This window comes from Spermophilus citellus (genome assembly GCF_964194105.1).
Source record: "Spermophilus citellus genome assembly, chromosome: 1".
NCBI classification, from domain to species: Eukaryota; Metazoa; Chordata; class Mammalia; order Rodentia; family Sciuridae; genus Spermophilus; species Spermophilus citellus.
The window spans coordinates 234,689,927-234,711,220 of NC_138182.1; the positions used below are offsets into that span (position 1 = coordinate 234,689,927).

A 21,294-nucleotide genomic window follows, 5' to 3' on the forward strand; every position below is an offset into this window, starting at 1 on the left:
GATCAGCTATACAATATATTCAAATAACCAGTCTTGTATATGGAAGAATAGAATATTAATAGTTAAAGTATCTGTGAGAAAAGGAATGGAATAATTTCTTAAAGAAGAGATTTTGATATCCTATTATACAGTCTGGCAAACTATTTTAGTAAAGGATCAAATAATAAAATATTTCAGAATTTTGTAGACCGTAAGAGTTTCTGTTGCTACTACTCAACTATGCAGTTTGGAAGAAGCGATACACAATATGTAAATATATAAATGGTGACTGTGTTCAAATGGAACTGCTATTGTCATTTCCTATAAGGAAACTGAAGCTTAAGAATTTACTTGCTCACAATATTTTTTTTATAAATGGAAATAAATGATTAATTTACATTTTCTTCTTTAATGTTATGTATTAAGAGTTAACTTATAAACAACTTCAGAACATAGATGTTTTTACTGGTTACAGAAATACGTACATATAAAAAATCATGTATTTTTAGTATAATGTAATAAGTGTTACACACAAAGTAAAATATATTAGAAACATTTTGCTACTTAGTCTTCACACCATAATTCATAAAAAATGTTTTGGCCAGTTACAAAAAGTACATTTTCTCTTGTTGGGAAAAGTGTAGAAAATAATTTAGCAGTAACATTTATAGTCAGCATTCCATAGATCATTCTGTTCTAATGGACAGATTTGTAAGGATATAAATTTGCAACAGTAGATTGTTTAAAACAGAACTGAATGTTTCTGTTTAATAGTTCTAATCACATAAAACTTAATGATTTCCTAACACTGAGGTAAATGTGATTTTAAATAGGGAGAATTACAATTGATGAAGTTAGCAATTTAATTTAAAGGCATTTCAAAGAAGCATGATACAACTATACCTCCAAATTCAAGTGTCTGCTACCCTTGAGATGTTACCTTATTTTCTCATTATTTTGACAGAAATTTTTTGATCAACACTCCATCATTCATCCAACCAGTATAAAATCTTTTGAGACCTAAAATTCACTTTGCACCTTTACTTTGATTAGTCTGTATTTGTTTTAAAGAGAAAAGAAATTCTTAAATTCCTACCATCCTCAGTTCTTGGCTGCTGAGGGAACATGTAGTTAGTGAGCACCATTTTCTGAGTCTCTGTATCAGTTTCTTTTTGAAGAGGTATCAAGGGTTTGGACTAGGGAAAAAAATAAATGTTCAATTTTCAATAACCTTACAGAAATACATACCAGCAATTCTTTTTTTGTTTTTAAAGTATCAAGGTATAGGTTACAAAAACAAATTTAAATATATATCATAACACTTTAGGCAATGATTTGAGACAATATAAAAATATTTTCAAAAATTAGGCATCAGTATAAGGTAAATTCAATGTATTTAGATAATCACTGAAATATCACTAGTGAAAAAAGACTGCATACACCAAGTATATTTATAGTTCAATAATTAGTTATTACAAGTAATTTATTTAATCAAGTTAAAAAATAAATCTTTTCATTTAATGTTATTTTGTCCTCTCTAGTATTTACTTTTGCAAAGAAGGTTCAGTCTAGTTACCTAAAAGTTATTCTAAGTTTTCTCAAGCAAATTTGGCTATGTATGAAACTTATGAAAATAATCTGAGACCAGTGTATACAAACCTCGGGGGGAAAAAAGGTACTGCTCAAAGTCAAATAGTAAGCTTTAATTTTTTTAATTAAAAATATCAACAAATTATATATTCTATTTTGTAAAAAAAAAAAAAAATTTACCAGGAACCCTTGCATACTATTGTTGGGAATGTTAACTAGTCGAGTTATCATGGAACACAGTCTAGATGGGGTCCTCCAAAAAAGTTAAAAAGAACTATATGATTCATTAATACCACTACTGATTTTATAAATATGTATATATGTGAGGGTGTGTGTGTGTGTGTGTGTGTGTGTGTGTATACATACATACATATGCATACAGAGAGAAAATAAATTCAGATATTTCTAGGAGATATCTGTACTCCCATGTTCACTGCAGCATTACTCACAATTGCTAAGAAATCAACCTAAACATCTATCAACAGATAAATGCATACAAAAATGTGCTGTATGTATATGTATAAACAATGAAATACTATTCAGCTTTAGAAAAAAAGGAAATCCTGTCATTTGCAACTACATGGATGAACCTGGAGCACATCATGCTAAGTGAAATAAGCCAAAGGTAAAGACAAATATCACATGATGTCATTTACATGTGGAATCTAAAATAGGAGAACTCACAGAAATAGAATAAAGGCTGAGTGAGAGATATGAGGATATATTGGTCAAAGGATACAAAATTTCAATTAGACTGGAGCAATAAATTCAAGAGCTCTGTTGTTCACCATGATGACTTTAGTTAAAAACAATGCATTGTATTCTTGAAAACTGCTCAAAGAATAGATTTAAGCATATTCAGAAAAACTGACAAGTATATGGTGCCATTACTGAAGTAAAGATAGGAAGTACTAAATCTGATTTCCTAATCTCTACTCTTATGGGCTTAAAAATTTGGCAAGTTCAATAGGCCTTATTTATTTATTACAACTGTGCTACAAAAATTATGTTTCTAAATATTTTAAATATTTTTATTTATATACAAATACATTTTTATATATGTACCACAGTGTATAAGTGCTCTTAAATGGCCCTACATAAACTAGAATGCATAACTATATAACAATTGGAATTCCAGTAATTAACAGAATCAGAATACCTACCTGATTATCTGAAAGCCACATAGCAGTCAATTGTTGTAGCTTTGTAAAGCTAAAAGGCAAATTCTTTAATCTGTAGGAAAAAATACAAACAAAAATTAAACTTTAAAATAAAAATATTTAAAATGAATGAAAGTTGGGGCTGGAGGTAAATGAATCAAAGCTAAATCTGATGGTCTTCTGAACAATGTTATAAAATGACATATGCAAACAGGACAAAAAAAGAGAGAGAAAAGCCCAATATAGGTCTTCGTATACAAAAAAAAAAAAAAAAGATCTAGTTTTAATAAATATAATTCTTCAACCAAATCACTCAGTAAGTAAGAAAATGGGTAATCAACAACTTCAAAAAAATGTCTTATATACAAGTCAAAATTGTCCTTGCCTTAGAGGAAAAAAAACAAGGAAACATTAAGTACTATCTTATAAAATTGCTTTGGCTTTTTATTTGTATTTAGGAAGTACTCTTAGAGATAGCTAGTTGTAAAAACTGCATTGCTCTCTGTATTTTTTGTGAGCCATTACTTATACAATCAAGAACACTATTTTAAGATGATAATGAGTAAAAACAAAGTAGTATAAGCACTTATTAGAATGTGAAAATAAAATAGTACCTTGTTTAAAACAGAATGTCTATTTCAACCTTGCTATCTTAGGCCTAACTAATCTTCTGTGCCCCCTTTTAAGGCAATTTGTTAAAACCTAAGTCTTCTAGTTTGGGAAGAGGAAATACAGGCCAAAACAACGAGTTAATAAGAAAGCAGTAGTTCTGTTTAAATAAAATGGAATTGTCATAATATCATTAACTATTCAGAAAACTGAGTTTAAATTAAATATGAGTCTTAAATTTCTCTTAAATAAAATGGGGAAACCTGTTGAACTATTCCACAGAAGACTTCACAAGATATTATGAAAATAAGATGTATACAACACTCTACAAGTGGTGTTCTAATCATCCTCATCAGTATTTTTACTTCAGGAAAAGGTTTGAATACTTTATTTTTAACTTAAATATTGTTCCAATATAGTGATCACAGTGATCAATTTGCTCTGCACTTTGACTTTGTGTTCCAAGCAGTGTAAATGAGTGTACCTCTGCCCAGAAAAATATAAACAACAGATTACATTGAAATATTGATTTGTTCAACAATATTATTAAGGAAAAGATCTGACTTTAGGAAGAAAACATTATTATAAGGAGAGAATAAAGGCTGTATTCCAAAATGAACAGTGACAACCACAGTATAATTTACATCAGAAAAAAATTAGATCAATCTCTTTAAACAAATTTTAAAATATATATGAAAAGAGGTTAACAAGCATTAGCTATGCTATCATATTTTATAAAACTTTAATTTCATTCATTCAGTCTTCTAAAAACCAATTGATGAATGTAATATTACAAACCTATTGTCACTTAAATTAATGACTTTTAATTTTTGCATATCACCCATTTCCTCTGGAAGTGTCTCAAGTTTATTGGAATGGAGAAACAGCACAGTTATATTTTTCCAGTTTCCAATCTGAAAGAGAAACATTTGGCCTACAGGTTAATGAACATATTAATAACATTGTATTTGAAAGTTATGAAAATAATTCTTTACATTTATAAGAGGAGTAAATTTATTCCTTTTTTAGTTATTAGTTTTCATGAACAAAGGAAAGTATTTAGGTACATATTCTAAATTAACATAGCTAGTTATTATTCAGAACATAACAAATTGTTTTACAAAGAAAATAAATGAAATAATACTGGTAGCTATAATAAAGATAATTAGAAAAAAATGAGAAAAAAGCTAAAACAAATTTAAAATATAGTACCTCTGGGGGTAATTGTTGTAAGTAATTGTGATCTGCAGCAAAGGTTCTAATGTTAGTTAACTGTCCAATAGATGAAGGCAAAGCTTCAACTTCATTGAAACTGCAATCTAGTTCTTCTATTGATATTAACCTTTAATTATAAATGGAAATACACATTATTAAATATATATATATACACACATATAAAATTCAAAATTTAAGAACATGAACAGTTGAACTTGACTATGAACCCAGTGAAACTTCATATAGGTAAACTTAATTAAACAAATTAATAGGTCTGTCAATTTACCCAAACTGCATACCAGTTATTTAATTAAATATTTGTAGAAATTCCTTTAGTTGATATTTATGCAATTATCTGAAGATATATATGGCATGCTGAACTAAAAGTAAAAATTTCAAGGATCTACACATTTACCAAAACACATACCCTCCTACAGAGTCTGGTAGATACATTAATTGGTTTTCATCTATTTTTAAAGTTGTGACATTCTTCAACGAACCTATTAAAAGAAGAAATAACAATTTTTCAACACTTACTATAATTCCACATTCAATGTGAGTCATTACATTTGGCAAGAATTAAGAAGAACTTTGCAAACTAACCTATCAACCTATTAAAAGAAGAAAAAACAATTTTTCAACACTTACTATAATTCCACATTCAATGTGAGTCATTACATTTGGCAAGAATTAAGAAGAACTTTGCAAACTAACCTATCAAGAGATACCACTCCCAATTCCACTCATTCTGTTCTCTTAACCTATGTTTACAAGTCTAACCTGCAACCCTTTTAATACAGTGTATATTTCTTTACTAACCCCCACTGAAACGTAAACTTCATAAGAGAAGGGACTTTCTGTCTGCACTATTTACTGCTATAAATCTATTCCTAAAAACAATGTCATGGTTGAGAAGAAACCAACATCCCTACCCCCAAAAAAACCTTTATTGAATTAAAAGAAGAAATGGCAAAGATCTATAACAAACTATTCTACGTATAAAAATATTAAAAATTAAAAGTGTTGATTAGAGTATAATGCTAGTGAATTTGCAAAATGTACATTATCTAAAACAACTAATTCAACTGAGAAATATGTAAAATTTATTTTTTAAGTTTTTTTATTAACATCTTTGTTTATAGTCATTTTATTAATAACTGCACAAACTTGGAGCAACCAAGTTTGATGTTCTCCACTAGATGAATAGATCAATAAACAGCAGCAGATCCAGACAGTTAAATATAATTTAGCGCTTAAAACTAAATGAGCTATCAAGCCATGAAAAGACATGGAGAAACCTTAAATGAATATAACAAAGTCAATCTGAAAGGCTACATGTTGTATGACTCTGTAGTAACATCCTAAAAAAGGCAACTAACAGAAACAGTTAAGGATCTATGGTTTCCAGGGGTTTCAAGGAAGGAGGGATGAAGATACAGAGCATAAAGGATTTTTAGAGCAGTGAAACTATTCTGTATGAAGTTATAATGAGAGATAACAGGTCATTAAACATTTGTCAAGGGCTAGATTTGTGGCTCAGGGGCAGAGTGTTTGCCTAGCATGTGGGAGGCACTGGGTTTGATTCTCAGGACCATATATAAATAAATAAAATAAAGGTCCATCAACGACTTAAAAAAAAATTGTCAAAACCCACAGAATTTGCAATACCAAAAATGAACTCCATTGTAAAATGTGGAGTTGGGTTGCTAACACATCTTAAAGATAACAATATTTAGGATTTAGTGCTTCCATTAAAATAATTCAATTCCTTTGAAATTTCATTTTATAAGAAACTGAATAAATACAGATTTTTATTTTTTAATTTATTTTCAGTGCTGGGAATTGAACCTGGGGCCTTGTGCATACCAGGCAAGCGCTCTATCACTGAGTCATGTCTCCAACTCTTAGAAATACAGATTCAGTAATCGCAGATCTCTCACAGGATTTGTTCAACAAGTCTGTTTTCTTGTCTATTCTATAATGAAGTAGGCCTGGAAAAAAGTTACTAAATAAGGGCTATGATTAAGGGTTAAAAACCAGTTATACAGATTCTTTATAAGATTTCTTTAGTGTAAATAAAGCCATAGTACCATTAACAACAAGTAAATTGTATAACTGATCTTATCAGGAAAACTTCAAATAATATTAGTTATGTGGCAATACAGTAAAGCTATGTGGTAACAAAAAAAAATTTCATGGAAGCCTTTGGTTTAATAAAAATTACATGTATTTGAAAGCAATACAAACCAATAGTCTCAGGCAGCTGTTGAAGTGAATTGCTTGATAACAGGAGGTCTTGGAGATTTTCACAAGCTGAAATTCCTTCTTCCACCATTTCAATATTATTTTTGGAAACATCCAAATATGTAAGCTGTTTCAAACTACCAATAAACTACAAGTAAAATAATAATAACAATAAAATAAATATAATTACTGTATCAAATAATTTATAAGAAATTCAGGTAATAAAAAATGCCAATTTTAATAAATAATTTAAGGTTAACATGAGAAAGATGACTCAAAATAGTAAGCTAAGAATTCCTACTAACTTTAACCCAATGGAGTGACAAAGGATATGTATTTTTCTTTAGAAACTTATCTGTTAATCACCTCCCTAGGGAGATACATATATGGGGATTCTTATGGCTTCTTTAGATTATGGGAGTATATAATTTATCCGTAAGAAAGAAAATAAGTTCATGGAAATCATCCTAGCTTTACAATTCCACAGGCAAACTAAATTAGGAAAAAAATTCAATTGCTACTACTGGAAAGGATATACTCTATAATGCTAAGAAAAGACTAAGTTTTATTAGCCTGTTACGAGAATTTCCAGATTTTAATCAAGAATGTCTCAAGGGCTGGGGATGTGGCTCAAGCGGTAGCGTGCTCGCCTGGCATGCGTGCGGCCCGGGTTCGATCCTCAGCACCACATACAAAGATGTTGTGTCTGCCAAAAACTACAAAAAAATAAATATTGAAAAATTCTCTCTCTCTCTCTTTTTTTAAAAAAAAAAGAATGTCTCAAATATAGTAAGAAAAGCGTGATTTGTTTCTGTTTAATAAAAAAAGTAAAAAATAATCCATTTTTAACTAACTAAAAGTAATTTTAAAATGTACAGTTCAACTACTGCAAAGAAGAGACAGAAATTAGTGAATCTGTCCAAAATTCCATATACATACCCCTGGAATAAAAGTAAGTCTATTACCATCCATCCAAAATTCTTTCAATCCACTTAGTTGCTCAAGTACTTCAGGCTATTTGGATAGAAAAGAGAAAAAATCAAATTAATCCACAGAAATGTCTTTATCTGGCAAAAGAAGCCCTGAGAATGTATAATATAACCTTTAGTTTTGAAACATTAAATAAAAGGGGAAAAAAGAAAAAGTTGGGTGCAGGGGAGAAACACAGCCAAGACATGAGCCATTCCACTGCATTATAGTTACTACAATAGCATTATTAAAGGGAAATTCCAATATAAACTCCATACAAGTAGATTACATAAAACTCATTTATTTAAGTTTTGGATTATACAACAGAGTCAACTATCTATACAATTAATAAAGAAATAAAAGTAGGGGGCCTGGGAGTACAGCTCAGCAGTAGAGCACTTGCTTAGCATGTGAGGCTAAGGCCCTCAGATCAAACACAGCACCTAAAAAAAAGAGAGGAAGAGGATCCACTGCCTGGAAGTATATAATAAAAAGAATTTCTCATTCATTATCAATAAAAAGATACAGCCTTTTAGAAAATTTTAGGAAAATCACAAAGATGTTGTTTCTCATGACATTAATAGAGAGAGAGAAAAGTCACTATACATCCTAAATTTTCAATAATAAGGAAAGATAAATAAGCAAAGGCATAACCATATGACAAAAATAGAAAATTCTGTCATTTAAGCTCCTAATGGAAAATTCTAATGACTTGGTAAAAAACTGTTTATAATACAGTGTTAAATACCTAAAACTAATTTTAAGTGTTGTTGTGGACCTTTGTATTCAGGTAAAATTTGCTCTTGGGCATTGGAGCTTAAGACTGTCACCCCACAAAGCCAGGTGCAATAAATGACCAAGTGACAGCAAAGAGTACCATCATATCTAATCAATGAAATAATGTGAGTCTTGCGTAAAAGGTCACATCATTCAGATTTATTGTTAAAACATAGAAAGAAGAATTCTAGGGGCTGGGATTATGGCTCAGCGGTGGAGTGCTCGCCTAACACGGGCGGGACCCAGGTTTGATCCTCAGCACCACATAAAAATAAAGGCATTGTGTTCTGTCCATCTACACCTAAAACATAAATATTAAAAAAAAAGAATTATAGATATATCTTGAGTTAAACAAAATTTCCTTTTGTGCTTTACTGTTGTAATTCCATTACTAAGTTTAAAAAATATGTATATAATGTTGAAAGATCAAAATAGTACAAAAATGAATAATTTTGAAAGCTTACTGGATTCATAAAATTAACAATTGAGAATTTTTATGTAGTTAATATGGAAATTAATTAATACACTGAAAACAAATAAGAGTACAGTAAATAATTCAGGAAACAGTATATTTTTCCTCCCACAGGGAATAAAAACTCCACATACTGAAATCCATAAGGAATCACTTCTAGTTAGAACATAATAAAAAATAAAGTAAGTATTTTTTAAAGAAACTGGAAGGTATCTCAAACCAACATGGTCCTTCACTGGACAAAGGTAAAACGCACAATTAGCTATCTAAAATACTCATAGGGCACACAACACAGTCCTGAGAAATTTTTGTTCTTAAAGACTATCATGTGAAAGCCAACACAATTTTGAACAACAAACTCATGAACATAATTTTAAAGTTTTAACAATGATATTGAGTTTGGTAAATTCCTTTTTTAAAGAAATCTACTTTATTTTTTGAGTTACTTTTGAACACTAAAGACACACTCCTTTTAGATGCAGCATCACAGTGTACTATAGCATACAAAGGACAAACACAATTGACAGGTCTCAATACAAACTCAAAAATAACAACTATTTCATTCAATGACTTTCCCTTTAAAGCCTTTATGTAAAACTACAGAGAAGTATCTTATCACTAAACAAACTCATAAGCAACACCCCAGAGGAACTATTTTTGACTCAAAATTACACTACCAATTGCTGTATTTGAGAATGATTTTTTTTTCCTTATAATCTCTCAAACTTTCTGTTTCCTATGCTAAAAACTTTTGGCTATCTCTTCCATGGACCTCTCATTAATTTCATATTTTAGCCTTACTTTTTTCAGACTTTTCTATGGCTGGTTAATTTTTCCATCTGTCTGGAAAGTTCAAGTTAAGAACTTTCATATTTGTCCTTCCTATCCCCCATCCCTCCCTGTACTGTAGATTTAAACCAGGGTCCTGCGTATGCTAGGTAAGCCCTACCACTGAGCTATATCCCCAGCCTTTTCATTTTTTTGAGACAAGAGTCTTGTTAACTGATCATCCTGTCTCAGCCTCAAGTCACTGGTATTACAGATCGTGCCACATACATACCCAGCAGAACTTTCATATCTTATATCTCAAAAAAGTATACCTTTATTCAATTTTTAAGAGAAATACTTGAATTTTCACATTTTGCCCTTGATCACATGTAGGGCTTATAGAGAATGAGATTAATGAGAACTTACCACTTCTGTGAATTCATTACTTCCCAAATCCAGTCTTTCCAGCTGGGTCAATCTATTCATGGTTCTATTCACAATGGAGTTACAAAGAATTAACTATATAAAAATATCAATTACATGGAAGCTTTCAAATTTCACAGTCAATGTATACTTATGTAATGAAGCACAGGCTTTTCATATGTTGGCCAAAATGTTAATTTTCTAAAACAATAAGCCAATATTTATTTTCTAGATAGAATGAATTTAATCACTGATTATTCTCTAATTTTGGCTTCTCCTCAGTCTTATTTTCTATTCTTAAGAAGAAATTGCAATGAATTTAAAGTCACAGGTCAGAAAATGAATAAAAGTTTTTAATTTTTTAACAGAATAAATTTTCATATAGTATATACACATATATATCAGTGAATTAAGACTATTTGGCAAATACATATTCATTTACTAAGTAATTTCAGCAAGTTTTTTTTCCCAAGACTGGTCATATATTTCTAAGATTTTAAAATAACTATAATTCTCATAGTTTTCAAAATGTTAACATGTTCTTTACATGTTCAAGCCAATAAAATATAGGTTTTGAATTTTAAAACTGGTAGATTATTTTAAAGCAATAATATATCATTTTAAACTTCCCACTTAACACTTCTCACCAACTAAAGGCTAGAAAAATGTACAAACTGGTTTGTGATGAAATAAACAGTTTATTTTTATATTTCTTTCCACAAAGGTATCTTTTGAAACTAATTACAAATTAATTCAAATGTGTATTTATGCTCTTCAATTTTATTTTTAGAAAAACTCATTACTTAATATATTGAGATGCCCTAAACTACCCATAAGCAGCTCCACATTAGTGACTTTATAGGGTATGATAAAATAATATAACAACTATATTTCTGCTATCATTAGTATTATTCATTCATATGTTAATATTTCAGAAATGAACTTCATTTAAAGCACAAAGGCATCTTAAATTATGACAAAAAATACCTAATATTTCTTTCTTCTCTCAAAACTTAACAAAAATTAATGTTAAAAATTAGTTTAAATATTTGTTCAGGTTTTTAACTAAAAAATATAAGAATCCACATCATAATTTATGTTATGGCCTAAACTGAAGCTAATTTTCTCCAACCTTTAAATTTTAAACATGCCGTTCCATCACTGCCCCTTTAATTCAATTCATCCCACAATGCCAAATTTTCTCAAAGCTCCTTTAACTTAGATTTACTGAGTGCCTATTCTCAGGCACTATAATCCTATCTCCTTATTCATCTCTCTCTTTTTCCAAAAAAGCTAGAAGCAAGCTGTAGCAAAAGGAAAAACATAAAAAAAAAAAAAAAAGGAATTTCCGGGAATTTTTTCCAGATGTATAAAATCACATGCTATGACATTAAGCTTGAATGTTCAAACTACTTTACCAGGTGAAGTTTTGAGAAAAGTAAAAAGGACTGTGAAGAGGGGGGAATACTGAAAGAAGAAAACAAAATCATCTACTTCTTGTTTTGACATTATTATAATGACAAGAGAAAATTCATGTGTAGCTATTGAATACATAACAACAACAGAGGCAATTTATAAAAACAAATAGTTTCAGAAGGGGTATAAAAATGAAAAGTTAGTACATTGGAACAACTGAATTACAGAAAACATTTAAGGAAAAAAATAAGTTTCAGAACGTTTAGGAAAATATGAATGAAACAGACATGTGATAATAAAGAGAAAAATATACTACAACAACACAAAATTATCTATTTCTACCTCAACCCTCTGTAGCTAATACTGGTAACCTGCGATCCATTTACACACCTATCCTGGGTATGTAAATAAACTGGGTGTCATAGCACATGCCTATAATCCCAGTTACTTGGGAGGCTGAGGCAGGCAATCACAAGTTCAAGGTCGGCCTGAGCAACACAGTGAGAACTTGCTTGACTCAAACAAATAGCAACACCATTACCAACAATGAAAACAGAGGGTCAGGGGCTGGGGATAAGGCTCAATAGTAAATAAAGTACTTGCATAGCATGCATGAGGCCCTGGGTTCAATTCCCAGCAACACCAAAAACCAAACAAAAAAACAGAGGGTCAGTTACAGCTCAATGGTATTGTTTGCTTAGTCTGTGCAAGGTCTTGGGCTCAATCCATTCTACGTATGAATGAACATAAGAATGAATGAATAAATGAATTTGTCTATCTCAGAAATAAAATTTTATCTTAGAATAAGGTCCGGCTTACTAATTCAAGGAGAAGAAAGAAATAGTATCCCTCAAATTCCTGTCATCACCAGGCTCAGTGGCTCACGCCTATGATCCCAGCAGCTCCTGAGGGCGAGACAGGAAAACTGCAAGTTCAAAGCCAGCCTCAACAAAAAGCGAGGAGGCACTAAAAAACTCAGTGAGACCCTGTCTCTAAATAAAATGCAAAATAGGGCTGGGGATGTGGCTCAGTGGTTGAGTAGTCAGGAGTTCAATCCCCAGTACCAAAAAAAAAAAAAAAAAAAAAAAAAAAAAATTCTGTCATCTACCTCTAAAAGTCATTGTATTTATCTCATTTTACCTTCTCTCCTGTTTCATAGGAAGGACATAACATTTTTTGTGTTCCTGACAGAATACTCTGCAAACTCTTTAAGCAGTATTAACTTGTGCTTAACAACATATGTATCATAAAAATATCCAGACATATAAATCTGAATGTGACTTTCCTAATATTTAAAACTATGGCTTTCTTTATATTTTTTGGAGGTCTCAAAGTTTTTAATCATATCTTAGAAAGGAATAAAGAATTATATTATCAAATTTATTGACAGAGCCTGATCTGAATATCTAAAAGGAGTTAAAAATCAGTGAATTACCTATGGTATCAGACCATAAGCATTTGGACCTAAAATGTCCCCCAAAAGCCCATATGTTGAAGGCTTGGTCCTTAGCCTGCAGCAGAACTGGGAGGTAGGTAATGGAATCTTTAGGAGGTGGGGCCTGGTAGAAGGAAGTCAGGTTATGGGAGGCATGCCTGTCGGACATACAGTAGATTGAACTCAGGGCTTTGAACATGCTATGCAAGCACTAGCACTTAGCTGTACCTGGCCCTGTTTTTTGTTGTTTGTTTTGAGACAAGCAAGGTCTTGCTAAAATGCCTAGGTTAGACTTGAACTTGTGATCACATATCTCAGCTTCCCAAGTACCTGGGATTAAGGGCGTGTGCCACAAGGGGACATTGGAACCCTGGCCTCTTACAGTTTTCTCTTTGCTTCCCAGACACCAAGAAGTGAGCAGCTTTGTTCCACCATGCACTCTCACCACAATGTGTTACTTCATTACTGGCCCAAAAGCCATAAGGCCAATCATGGATGGGAACCTCTGAAACCTGAGCGAAAATAAACCTTTTCTCTTTGTAAGCTATTTATCTCAGGTATTTTGTCACAGTGACAGAAAGCTGATTAATGCACCACATTAATTATAGGCTTACTTATTATAATAAACAACTTATATATTGTTATTTAGGTCTCTTAGAAACCAGTAAAGTTTTGAGCTAAATTGGCGAAATATTTAGACCTTTTAAACTTTTAATATGGTAATTCTTACTTTAAGTTATACTCACAACCATCATTAGAAACTTCATTCATGCACTGGATAAATACTTGGCTAAAACAAATTATCATTTGGTGTGGGGGAAACAAACTAGACATGTACTCTATCCTCAACTTATAATCATGTGGGACAGAGGAAAAGACACACATGCGCATGTATACATGTTGGTCAGGCAAGAAGAAAGTGACATATAAAAACAGATACATTACTTGATATGGCAAATACAGTAACAGATATAAATATGATGCCACTGAAGCTGAGTAAACAAAACAACTAACTCCTGGGGTAACTGAAGATGTTTGCTCCTCAAAAAGTAACAATTAAGTCTTAATGATTCTATTTTAATACTAGTTAAGAATTTTTTTTCTATAAAAGACCAGATAGTAAATATTTTAGGTTCTGTGATCATAAGGTCTTTGTCACAATTACTGAACTCCACTTTACAGAATAAAATCGGCCAGAGGTAATAAGTAAATTAAGGAATGTGGCTATGTTCCAATGAAACTTTATTCACAATTATAGACAATGGGCAATAATTAATCATAGACTGTAGCTTGTCAAGCCCTACATGATATATAGCAATGTATTCAAGGTATTTTAAGACATTTTTAAAATAAATCACCAAAGAATACAGTGCATTTTGAGTTTGTAGACCTGTTTTTTTTTCAATAGTTTTATCTCCTCATTTGCTCTTAAACTACCATCTCTTCTTGATGTTAGATTACAATATGAGAACCAATCACCCAATTTCTAATTTACAACAGATGAGAAAGCCAAGCAGTCAAGTTTTAGTTAGCAGCTTCACATGAAGACTATACAGATCTCTCTGATAAATGATATGTATGGGTTCTAACATAAGAATTTGAATCTCTAATTAGAACTCAGGTTGGCTTTCCAAACTTAATTTTTCTTTTCTCACAAACTTATTATCTAATTTTTGTATTACACAAAAGATTATGCCTCAGAGAGCTATGAAATCACCAATAGACACATTTTTAAATTTAACACCAGGAATTATATAATATAAGCACCACAAATTTAAGTCTTTATAAAAATCTAACTCTTTTTAGGGAAATATGGATTAAAAATTCTAAATTGAATTTTTAAAAGGATAACACCTTTACTTACTTAGGCAACATTTTTAACTGGTTTTCTCTAAGTTCTAATATCTGAAGTTTAGTTAATCTGCAAAACAAAGAACAAGTCAAGTGTCTACAACAAAGGATTTAATAATAATGCCATATTTTAAGGTTTTAAAACAACCAATACTAATTATATAATTACTATATGTAGAGTAACATAAAATATTACAAGAGAATAAAAACCACAAAGGAAGAAAAGACTATTTCTGCTGTTCAGAATTAACAGGAAGGGAAAATGCTTTTAGATATTTTCAAAGGGATAAAGTGATTGTTCCTAAGTAAACAATCCTAAATCATATTCCATGCCTTCCACTAAAAATAACCACAAAACTGTTCCTTAAAGAACAATAATGCAACTCTAGATAATAGTTATAAAAAGAGATAAATAAATCTGCTGACAATTCAGCAATATACATTTCACTATAAAATAGGGGAAATGAACAAATTAAATGATGCAAATGCCAGATACAGAAGACGAATCTCAAAAGTATAATAATTGTTTTAGACAAACGATAACTACAAAATTTAAAGTTTAGTTTGCTAACACTTCCTATAATAAAATTAATTTAAATTCAATAACTTGATACCTATTATTCATTAATTCATCTGTTTAAAAAAATACTCAGAGACTTAATGGGGATGGTGATAAAGAGAGATGAAGTAAACACATACTGGTAAACCAGAAACATACTGTTTTCTCAAGAATTTTGATTCAATGGGGAAATAGCTAAATAGATTGTTAAAAGATTTTAATAAATACTAAGAATATAGCATTTGGTATCTCAAATATACAGATATTATCCCTAGGAAAACCTTCTATTTTTTTGCCACCTTAAAAACCGGTGGTCTTTTTTTTTTTTAAACTCTCACTGAAAATAAATTTGGAATAAAAGTAATTAGATTCAAAGAAACTATAAAAATCACTAATTGCATACTAATTAGTATTAGTACTTGGTACTCATGGTGTTAAAACAAGAGGATTGCCTGTTCTAGACCAGTCTCGACAACTTACTGAGACTCTGTCTCAAATTAGAAATAAAAAGGGCTGGGGATATAGCTCAGTGGTAGACACCCTTGGGTTTAATCCCCAGTACTGCAAAAAGAAGAAAAAAAAAATCACAATACTTGGAAATAGTTACAAAAGAAGAGCCTATGAAACTATAACATGGTATTACTAAAGTAACTTATAGTTTTGTAAACTACAAAAGCTAACAATAAATGTTTTTAGGAGAAACTATAATTTACCTGCCAAAATTAGCTGGCAAAAATTCAAGGAAAGCATCATTCAGATATAACTGGGTTAGGTTTAACAGCTGAGAAAATCCATCAGGGAGCCTATATAAAATATATCAGAATTTAAATTAATTTCATATATACAATTTCAGCCTCACAAGAATCTGTGTAATCAAGACATTTTCTCAACAGAAAATAGTCACCTCTTTAGAAATTAAGGTTTGCATTTTGTAATAATTTGCCTGCTTCAATGTTTGTAACTTCATCTCTTTGGAAAGAGAAAGTAAGGTAATATTTGTCTCTGTAACATTAAATTTGCACAAATAGTTAACCAAGAATGAGCCACAACACATAGAAATACATTTAGGACATAACCATGAAAACAACAGGCACCCTTCAAATTCACCTTATCTAACATCAAGTGAAGGGACTAAAGAGTTTCTAAACCTAGGCAGAGACAATTTGAGAATAATTCTTTGTTGTGAGAAAGCTGCCTTGTCACTGTAGGATGTTTAACTGTGGCCCTGGATTCTACCAACTAGATGCCAATAGTGTGCATGTGTATATACACTCCGACCCCCCGAAAGTTATCTCTAAAAATTGCCAAGTGTCCCTGGGGTAAAAACAGGCTCCAGTGGAAAACACTGATTTAGATTATTTTGATAATCAACATTTAGCCCCTAAATAATTAAGGTTTAGAATTCTTCAAGCAAATAACATAAAAAGCTGAGTATTTTAAGTCCACGTAAGAATCTACATGTATTAGTTTCTATTTCTTCTTGCTTATGAAACAGGTTCTACAGATGTAGAACTTAACAACAGAGTATTATTTTCAAATGAAAAGTATATGCATCATTCTTTATGCGTTTGCCATGGATTTTAACAAGAATAAAATCCTTGTGCATTAAGACATAGCAGGCTTAGCATAGTGGCACACGCCTGGATCCCAGAGGCTGAGAAGGGAGGATTGAAAATTCAAAGCCAACCTCAGCAAGCAACTCAGTGAGACCCTCTCTCTAAATAAAACACAAAATAGGGCTGGGAATGTGGCTCAGTGGTCAAATGCCCCTGAGTTCAATCCCTATACCTTCCCCCCGACACACACACACACAATCTATTCCCAGGCCAACCATTGAGGTGCTGACTCCAGTGTTCATTAAACAATTTATTCAAACTAGACTCTCAGTTCCTTGTTCACTTCAACTTGTTTATATCAACCATCTACTTCCAGGAAAATACTCTGGATATTACCATATTGTTGGCAATATCCAGAATATTATGATATATTCAAATATCTCACATTTTGGCACTGTACAAATAGTGAGGAAACCTAGTAGATTCTAGTCTCATTTCTGACATTAACTATCGGTGAGATCTGCATTAAAAATACTTGTATTGTCTTTTTAAGATCTCAAATTTATATCCATAATATGTGAACGTAGGAAGATTATTAAGATTTCATTTTTTTTATTCTAAAACCGAACCTTTGTGTAGCTTTAAAATTGATACAAATTTTTCACTAAAATACGTAAAATAATATTCTGTAATATTCTACTAGTGCTTCAAAATTGTTTGTTTTTTTTTAAACAAAACTTATAATTCAACTGAGAATAACTTACTTAGAAATTGGGTTTACACTGGCCTCCACAACAGTCAAAACTTTACAATTTTTTATATTTTCTGGAAACTCTTGTATTCCTAAAAAAAATAATAATAATCAAATTAAAAGAATGTCTTATACAGACCAAAACAATAATAATTAACATGTACCCCGCAGATTCTGAGAATAATTTGCCAACTAAGCAGGAGCTAGACAAATTGACACCACCAATGAGAACCAAATAGAACCACCTCCACAACAATTTCTCTTTCTGTGCATCTTTCCTTCTTTGCCTCTCTATAACTATTAATTACTTGAGTTGATTTTCCTTCCTTTCCTTCTCTTAGCTCTACTGAAAATTAGAACCTTCTCAATGTGATAAGGACACAAAATGCACAACATTTAACATTCTGTTTTTCTCACATAAACTATTGCTTTTTAAACACTGGGATCCAGATTGAGCTGGCCCCTTATATACATAAACAAGCAAAGCTGAAAACAAAGCTGTAGGTGAAAGGGTTGGAAAATCTATCTCACATATGCCCACAGATATACCTGAAGGCAATAATACTAACATAATAACACATTTTCTCTTTCCTGCATCTATCTTCTCTTTTTCCCTATCTTTTTTTACATTCCTCTTAAGAGTTTTTCCTTCACATAATCCAGTAGCATACTCAATATAAGTGGTTAAGGAATGTGTTGATTTCTGCACACCATGATGTATATATTCAAGAGATCTACTAAACATTTCAACTTTTCAGTAGGCTTCTACTTATGATTTGGGGGAATGGGTGGTAGTAATAGGAACTGGACTCAGGGCCTCATGCATGCTAGAAAACACTCTGCTACTGAGCTACATCCCTAACCCTTGGAGTATCCTTTTAGACCAAATGTTTCACAAACCTGAGGTAAATAAATTTTTAAAAATTTCCAATCTGTTACAGACCAATCCATTTGCAAAATACAATATAAGTACTGTGAAGTTAAATTTTGGTAAAATATTCTAAGCACCTACTCATCTCCTAAAATTATCACAGCAAAAATACAGCAACAAATAACTGGTAAACTAGCACTCGTCCACAGACAACTTTAAATAGCACTCATTGCTCTAATCTTGATCAAAGGAATGCTAATTTAAATTTTTTCAAAAATGAATTTTATATAGTCTGTTTATTAAAAAAGATCCATCCCTCCACTAACATAATGATTGATTATCCAATCGGGTTGTCAACCTTTTAAGTTGTCACCCTTTGAAGTTTATTCCAACTTTATCATCACTAGATGATAAAGTAAGCTTACCATAATGCCATGTATAGAGTTTCAGGTGATGAAAAATGGTGCAAAATCACCACCTAGCAAATACCACAATAATAACTGCTTCAGTCAAAACTCCTCAATAGACTGGGTGTTTATGTCAGTGATAGTGTGTGTGTGCTTAGCATGTGGTGCAAGGCTCTGGGTTTAACTGACAACAGTAGCAAACACAAACTGGGAAAAGGACAAGAAAAAGAACAAAACAAAACCCCTAATAACAATGGATGCCAAAATTATTGCATAAAAAGTAATAATAAATAGGACATTAATTTGGTCTCAAAGATTCTTTCTACAAGATATTTATCAATTACAAAAGAAAAAGTTGACTGAATCTGACAGGCACCATCTTAACAAAATTCTTCAAAGTTAAGCATTACCAGTTAACATCAATAGCACATGGCAACTTGTCTGAGATGCCCTGAGAAACAATGTATACTTGCCAAAAACATAAAAGCTACATTTAAACATAAGCAAGCATCAAACAAACCCAAATTAAGGAAACTTTTATTAAAGGCCAGTAATCTTCAAAAGAAACAAAGGAGGTCTTAGGAACCACTCAGAAGAGAAAAGGCCTAATAGACCTGACAACTAAATGCAATTGTGTGAAATTAACAAATACTAATGAAGATATGGAAAAATTGGAAACTACATATATACACTGCTGACTGGAACAGAAAATGGCTGTGGACAATGGTTTGGAGGCTCCTCCAAATGTTAAACACAGAATTACCCTATAACCCAGAAATTCTACTCCTGTGTGTACTTGAGAAAATTAAAAATATATGTTCCAACAAAAACTTGTACATGAATGCTCATAGAAGAATTATTTACAACAGCCAAATATAGAAATAATCCAATACCTATCAACAAATGGATAAAGAAAATAAATGAAATGTGTTATATCCACATTATGGGAATATCAATATATGGTACAACATGGATGCATCTGGAAAACACTATTTGAAGAGAAAGCAGCCGTACATATATATGATTCTATTAATATGAAATATCCAGAAAAAACAAATCCTGACAGACTCCAAAAAGGTTATGGTTGAAAGTACTGAGAAAAACTAGAATGGGGAGTGACTAGTTAGTGGGTCCAGGGTTTCCTTTTAAGATGACAACAACATTCTAGAACTACACAGTGGTGACGGTGAAACAAAAGTGCACCAAAATGCATAAATTTAAAAATGCTAAAATGGTGAATGTTAAAACATGTGAATGGTCCCATAATAAATATGAAAAAAATTAAACAGAAACAATTGTTATGTTAACATTATTTATTTATTTGAGTTCAATACACAATCACAATTTTACACATAGGATACAAGTTTTTAAGGAAAAAGTCACAAAGTCCTTTCGTTGATTCTCAAAAGGAGCACGACAATCATGCTAATGGTTTTTCTTGTGTTTGGACAAACAAAACATATATAATTTGAGGTAGTATTAAAAATCAAGAATTTCAATCTCTCAAAAACAGAGAGTTGTAAATGCAGTGGTCCCTTTTATCTTGTTCACCTCTATCTCCAACATCTAAGACAGAACCTGTCAGAATAAGTATAGGTTGAGCATCCTTTATCTGAAATGGTTGGAACCAAAAATACTTAGGATTTCAGGGTGGTTGTTGTTGTTTTTCCCAGATTTTGAAATATTTGCATGTACATAATGAGATGTTTTGGGGAGGGAACCAGAGTCTAAATATGGAATTCATTTATGCTACATATGTATCTTGTACTTACATTACAACCTGAAGGTAATTCATGTAACATTTTTAATAATTTTGTATGCTTTGGCTGCAATACATCACAGAAGGTCAGGAGTGGAATTTTACACTTGTGTCATTATGTTGGCCCTCAAAAAAAAAAAAGGGCCAGATCCTGGAACACTTCAAATTCAAATTTGAGAGTACAGATGCTCAACCTGTATTACAAATAGTATATTTATTTGCTAAAAAATGTATTTATTAGTTTAGTATTATATAATGAAAATTAATGTTTATATCATCTTCCTCATATACAAATGAATACTCTGTATTTTTCATGATTTAAAGTACTTTGTTCCATAACACGTAGTTTACAAAAAGTAATCAGGGGTTAGGGTTATACCTAAGTGGTACAGTACTTGCATAACACATATGAGGCAATGGGTTCAATCCTCAGCACGGCATAAAAATAAATAAAATAAAGGTATTGTGTCCATTTATAAATTT

General features: G+C 31.4%; 1 protein-coding gene across 5 annotated transcripts in view; it reads right to left on the reverse strand.

The window, feature by feature from the left end:
• The window catches only part of ERBIN (erbb2 interacting protein), a 138,805-nt gene that overhangs the window by 41,734 nt on the left and 75,777 nt on the right, over positions 1-21,294 (reverse strand). For all 5 annotated transcript variants that reach the window (XM_081292864.1, XM_081292863.1, XM_081292861.1 and 2 more), the window contains exons 5-15: positions 17,788-17,866; positions 16,181-16,270; positions 14,922-14,978; positions 10,210-10,273; positions 7,737-7,811; positions 6,801-6,945; positions 4,981-5,053; positions 4,551-4,680; positions 4,137-4,252; positions 2,733-2,802; positions 1,076-1,175 (exon numbers count right to left, since the gene is read on the reverse strand). In XM_081292864.1, the coding sequence (XP_081148990.1) occupies positions 1,076-1,175; positions 2,733-2,802; positions 4,137-4,252; positions 4,551-4,680; positions 4,981-5,053; positions 6,801-6,945; positions 7,737-7,811; positions 10,210-10,273; positions 14,922-14,978; positions 16,181-16,270; positions 17,788-17,866 (999 nt within the window). The remainder of the gene's footprint in view (positions 1-1,075; positions 1,176-2,732; positions 2,803-4,136; positions 4,253-4,550; positions 4,681-4,980; positions 5,054-6,800; positions 6,946-7,736; positions 7,812-10,209; positions 10,274-14,921; positions 14,979-16,180; positions 16,271-17,787; positions 17,867-21,294) is intronic.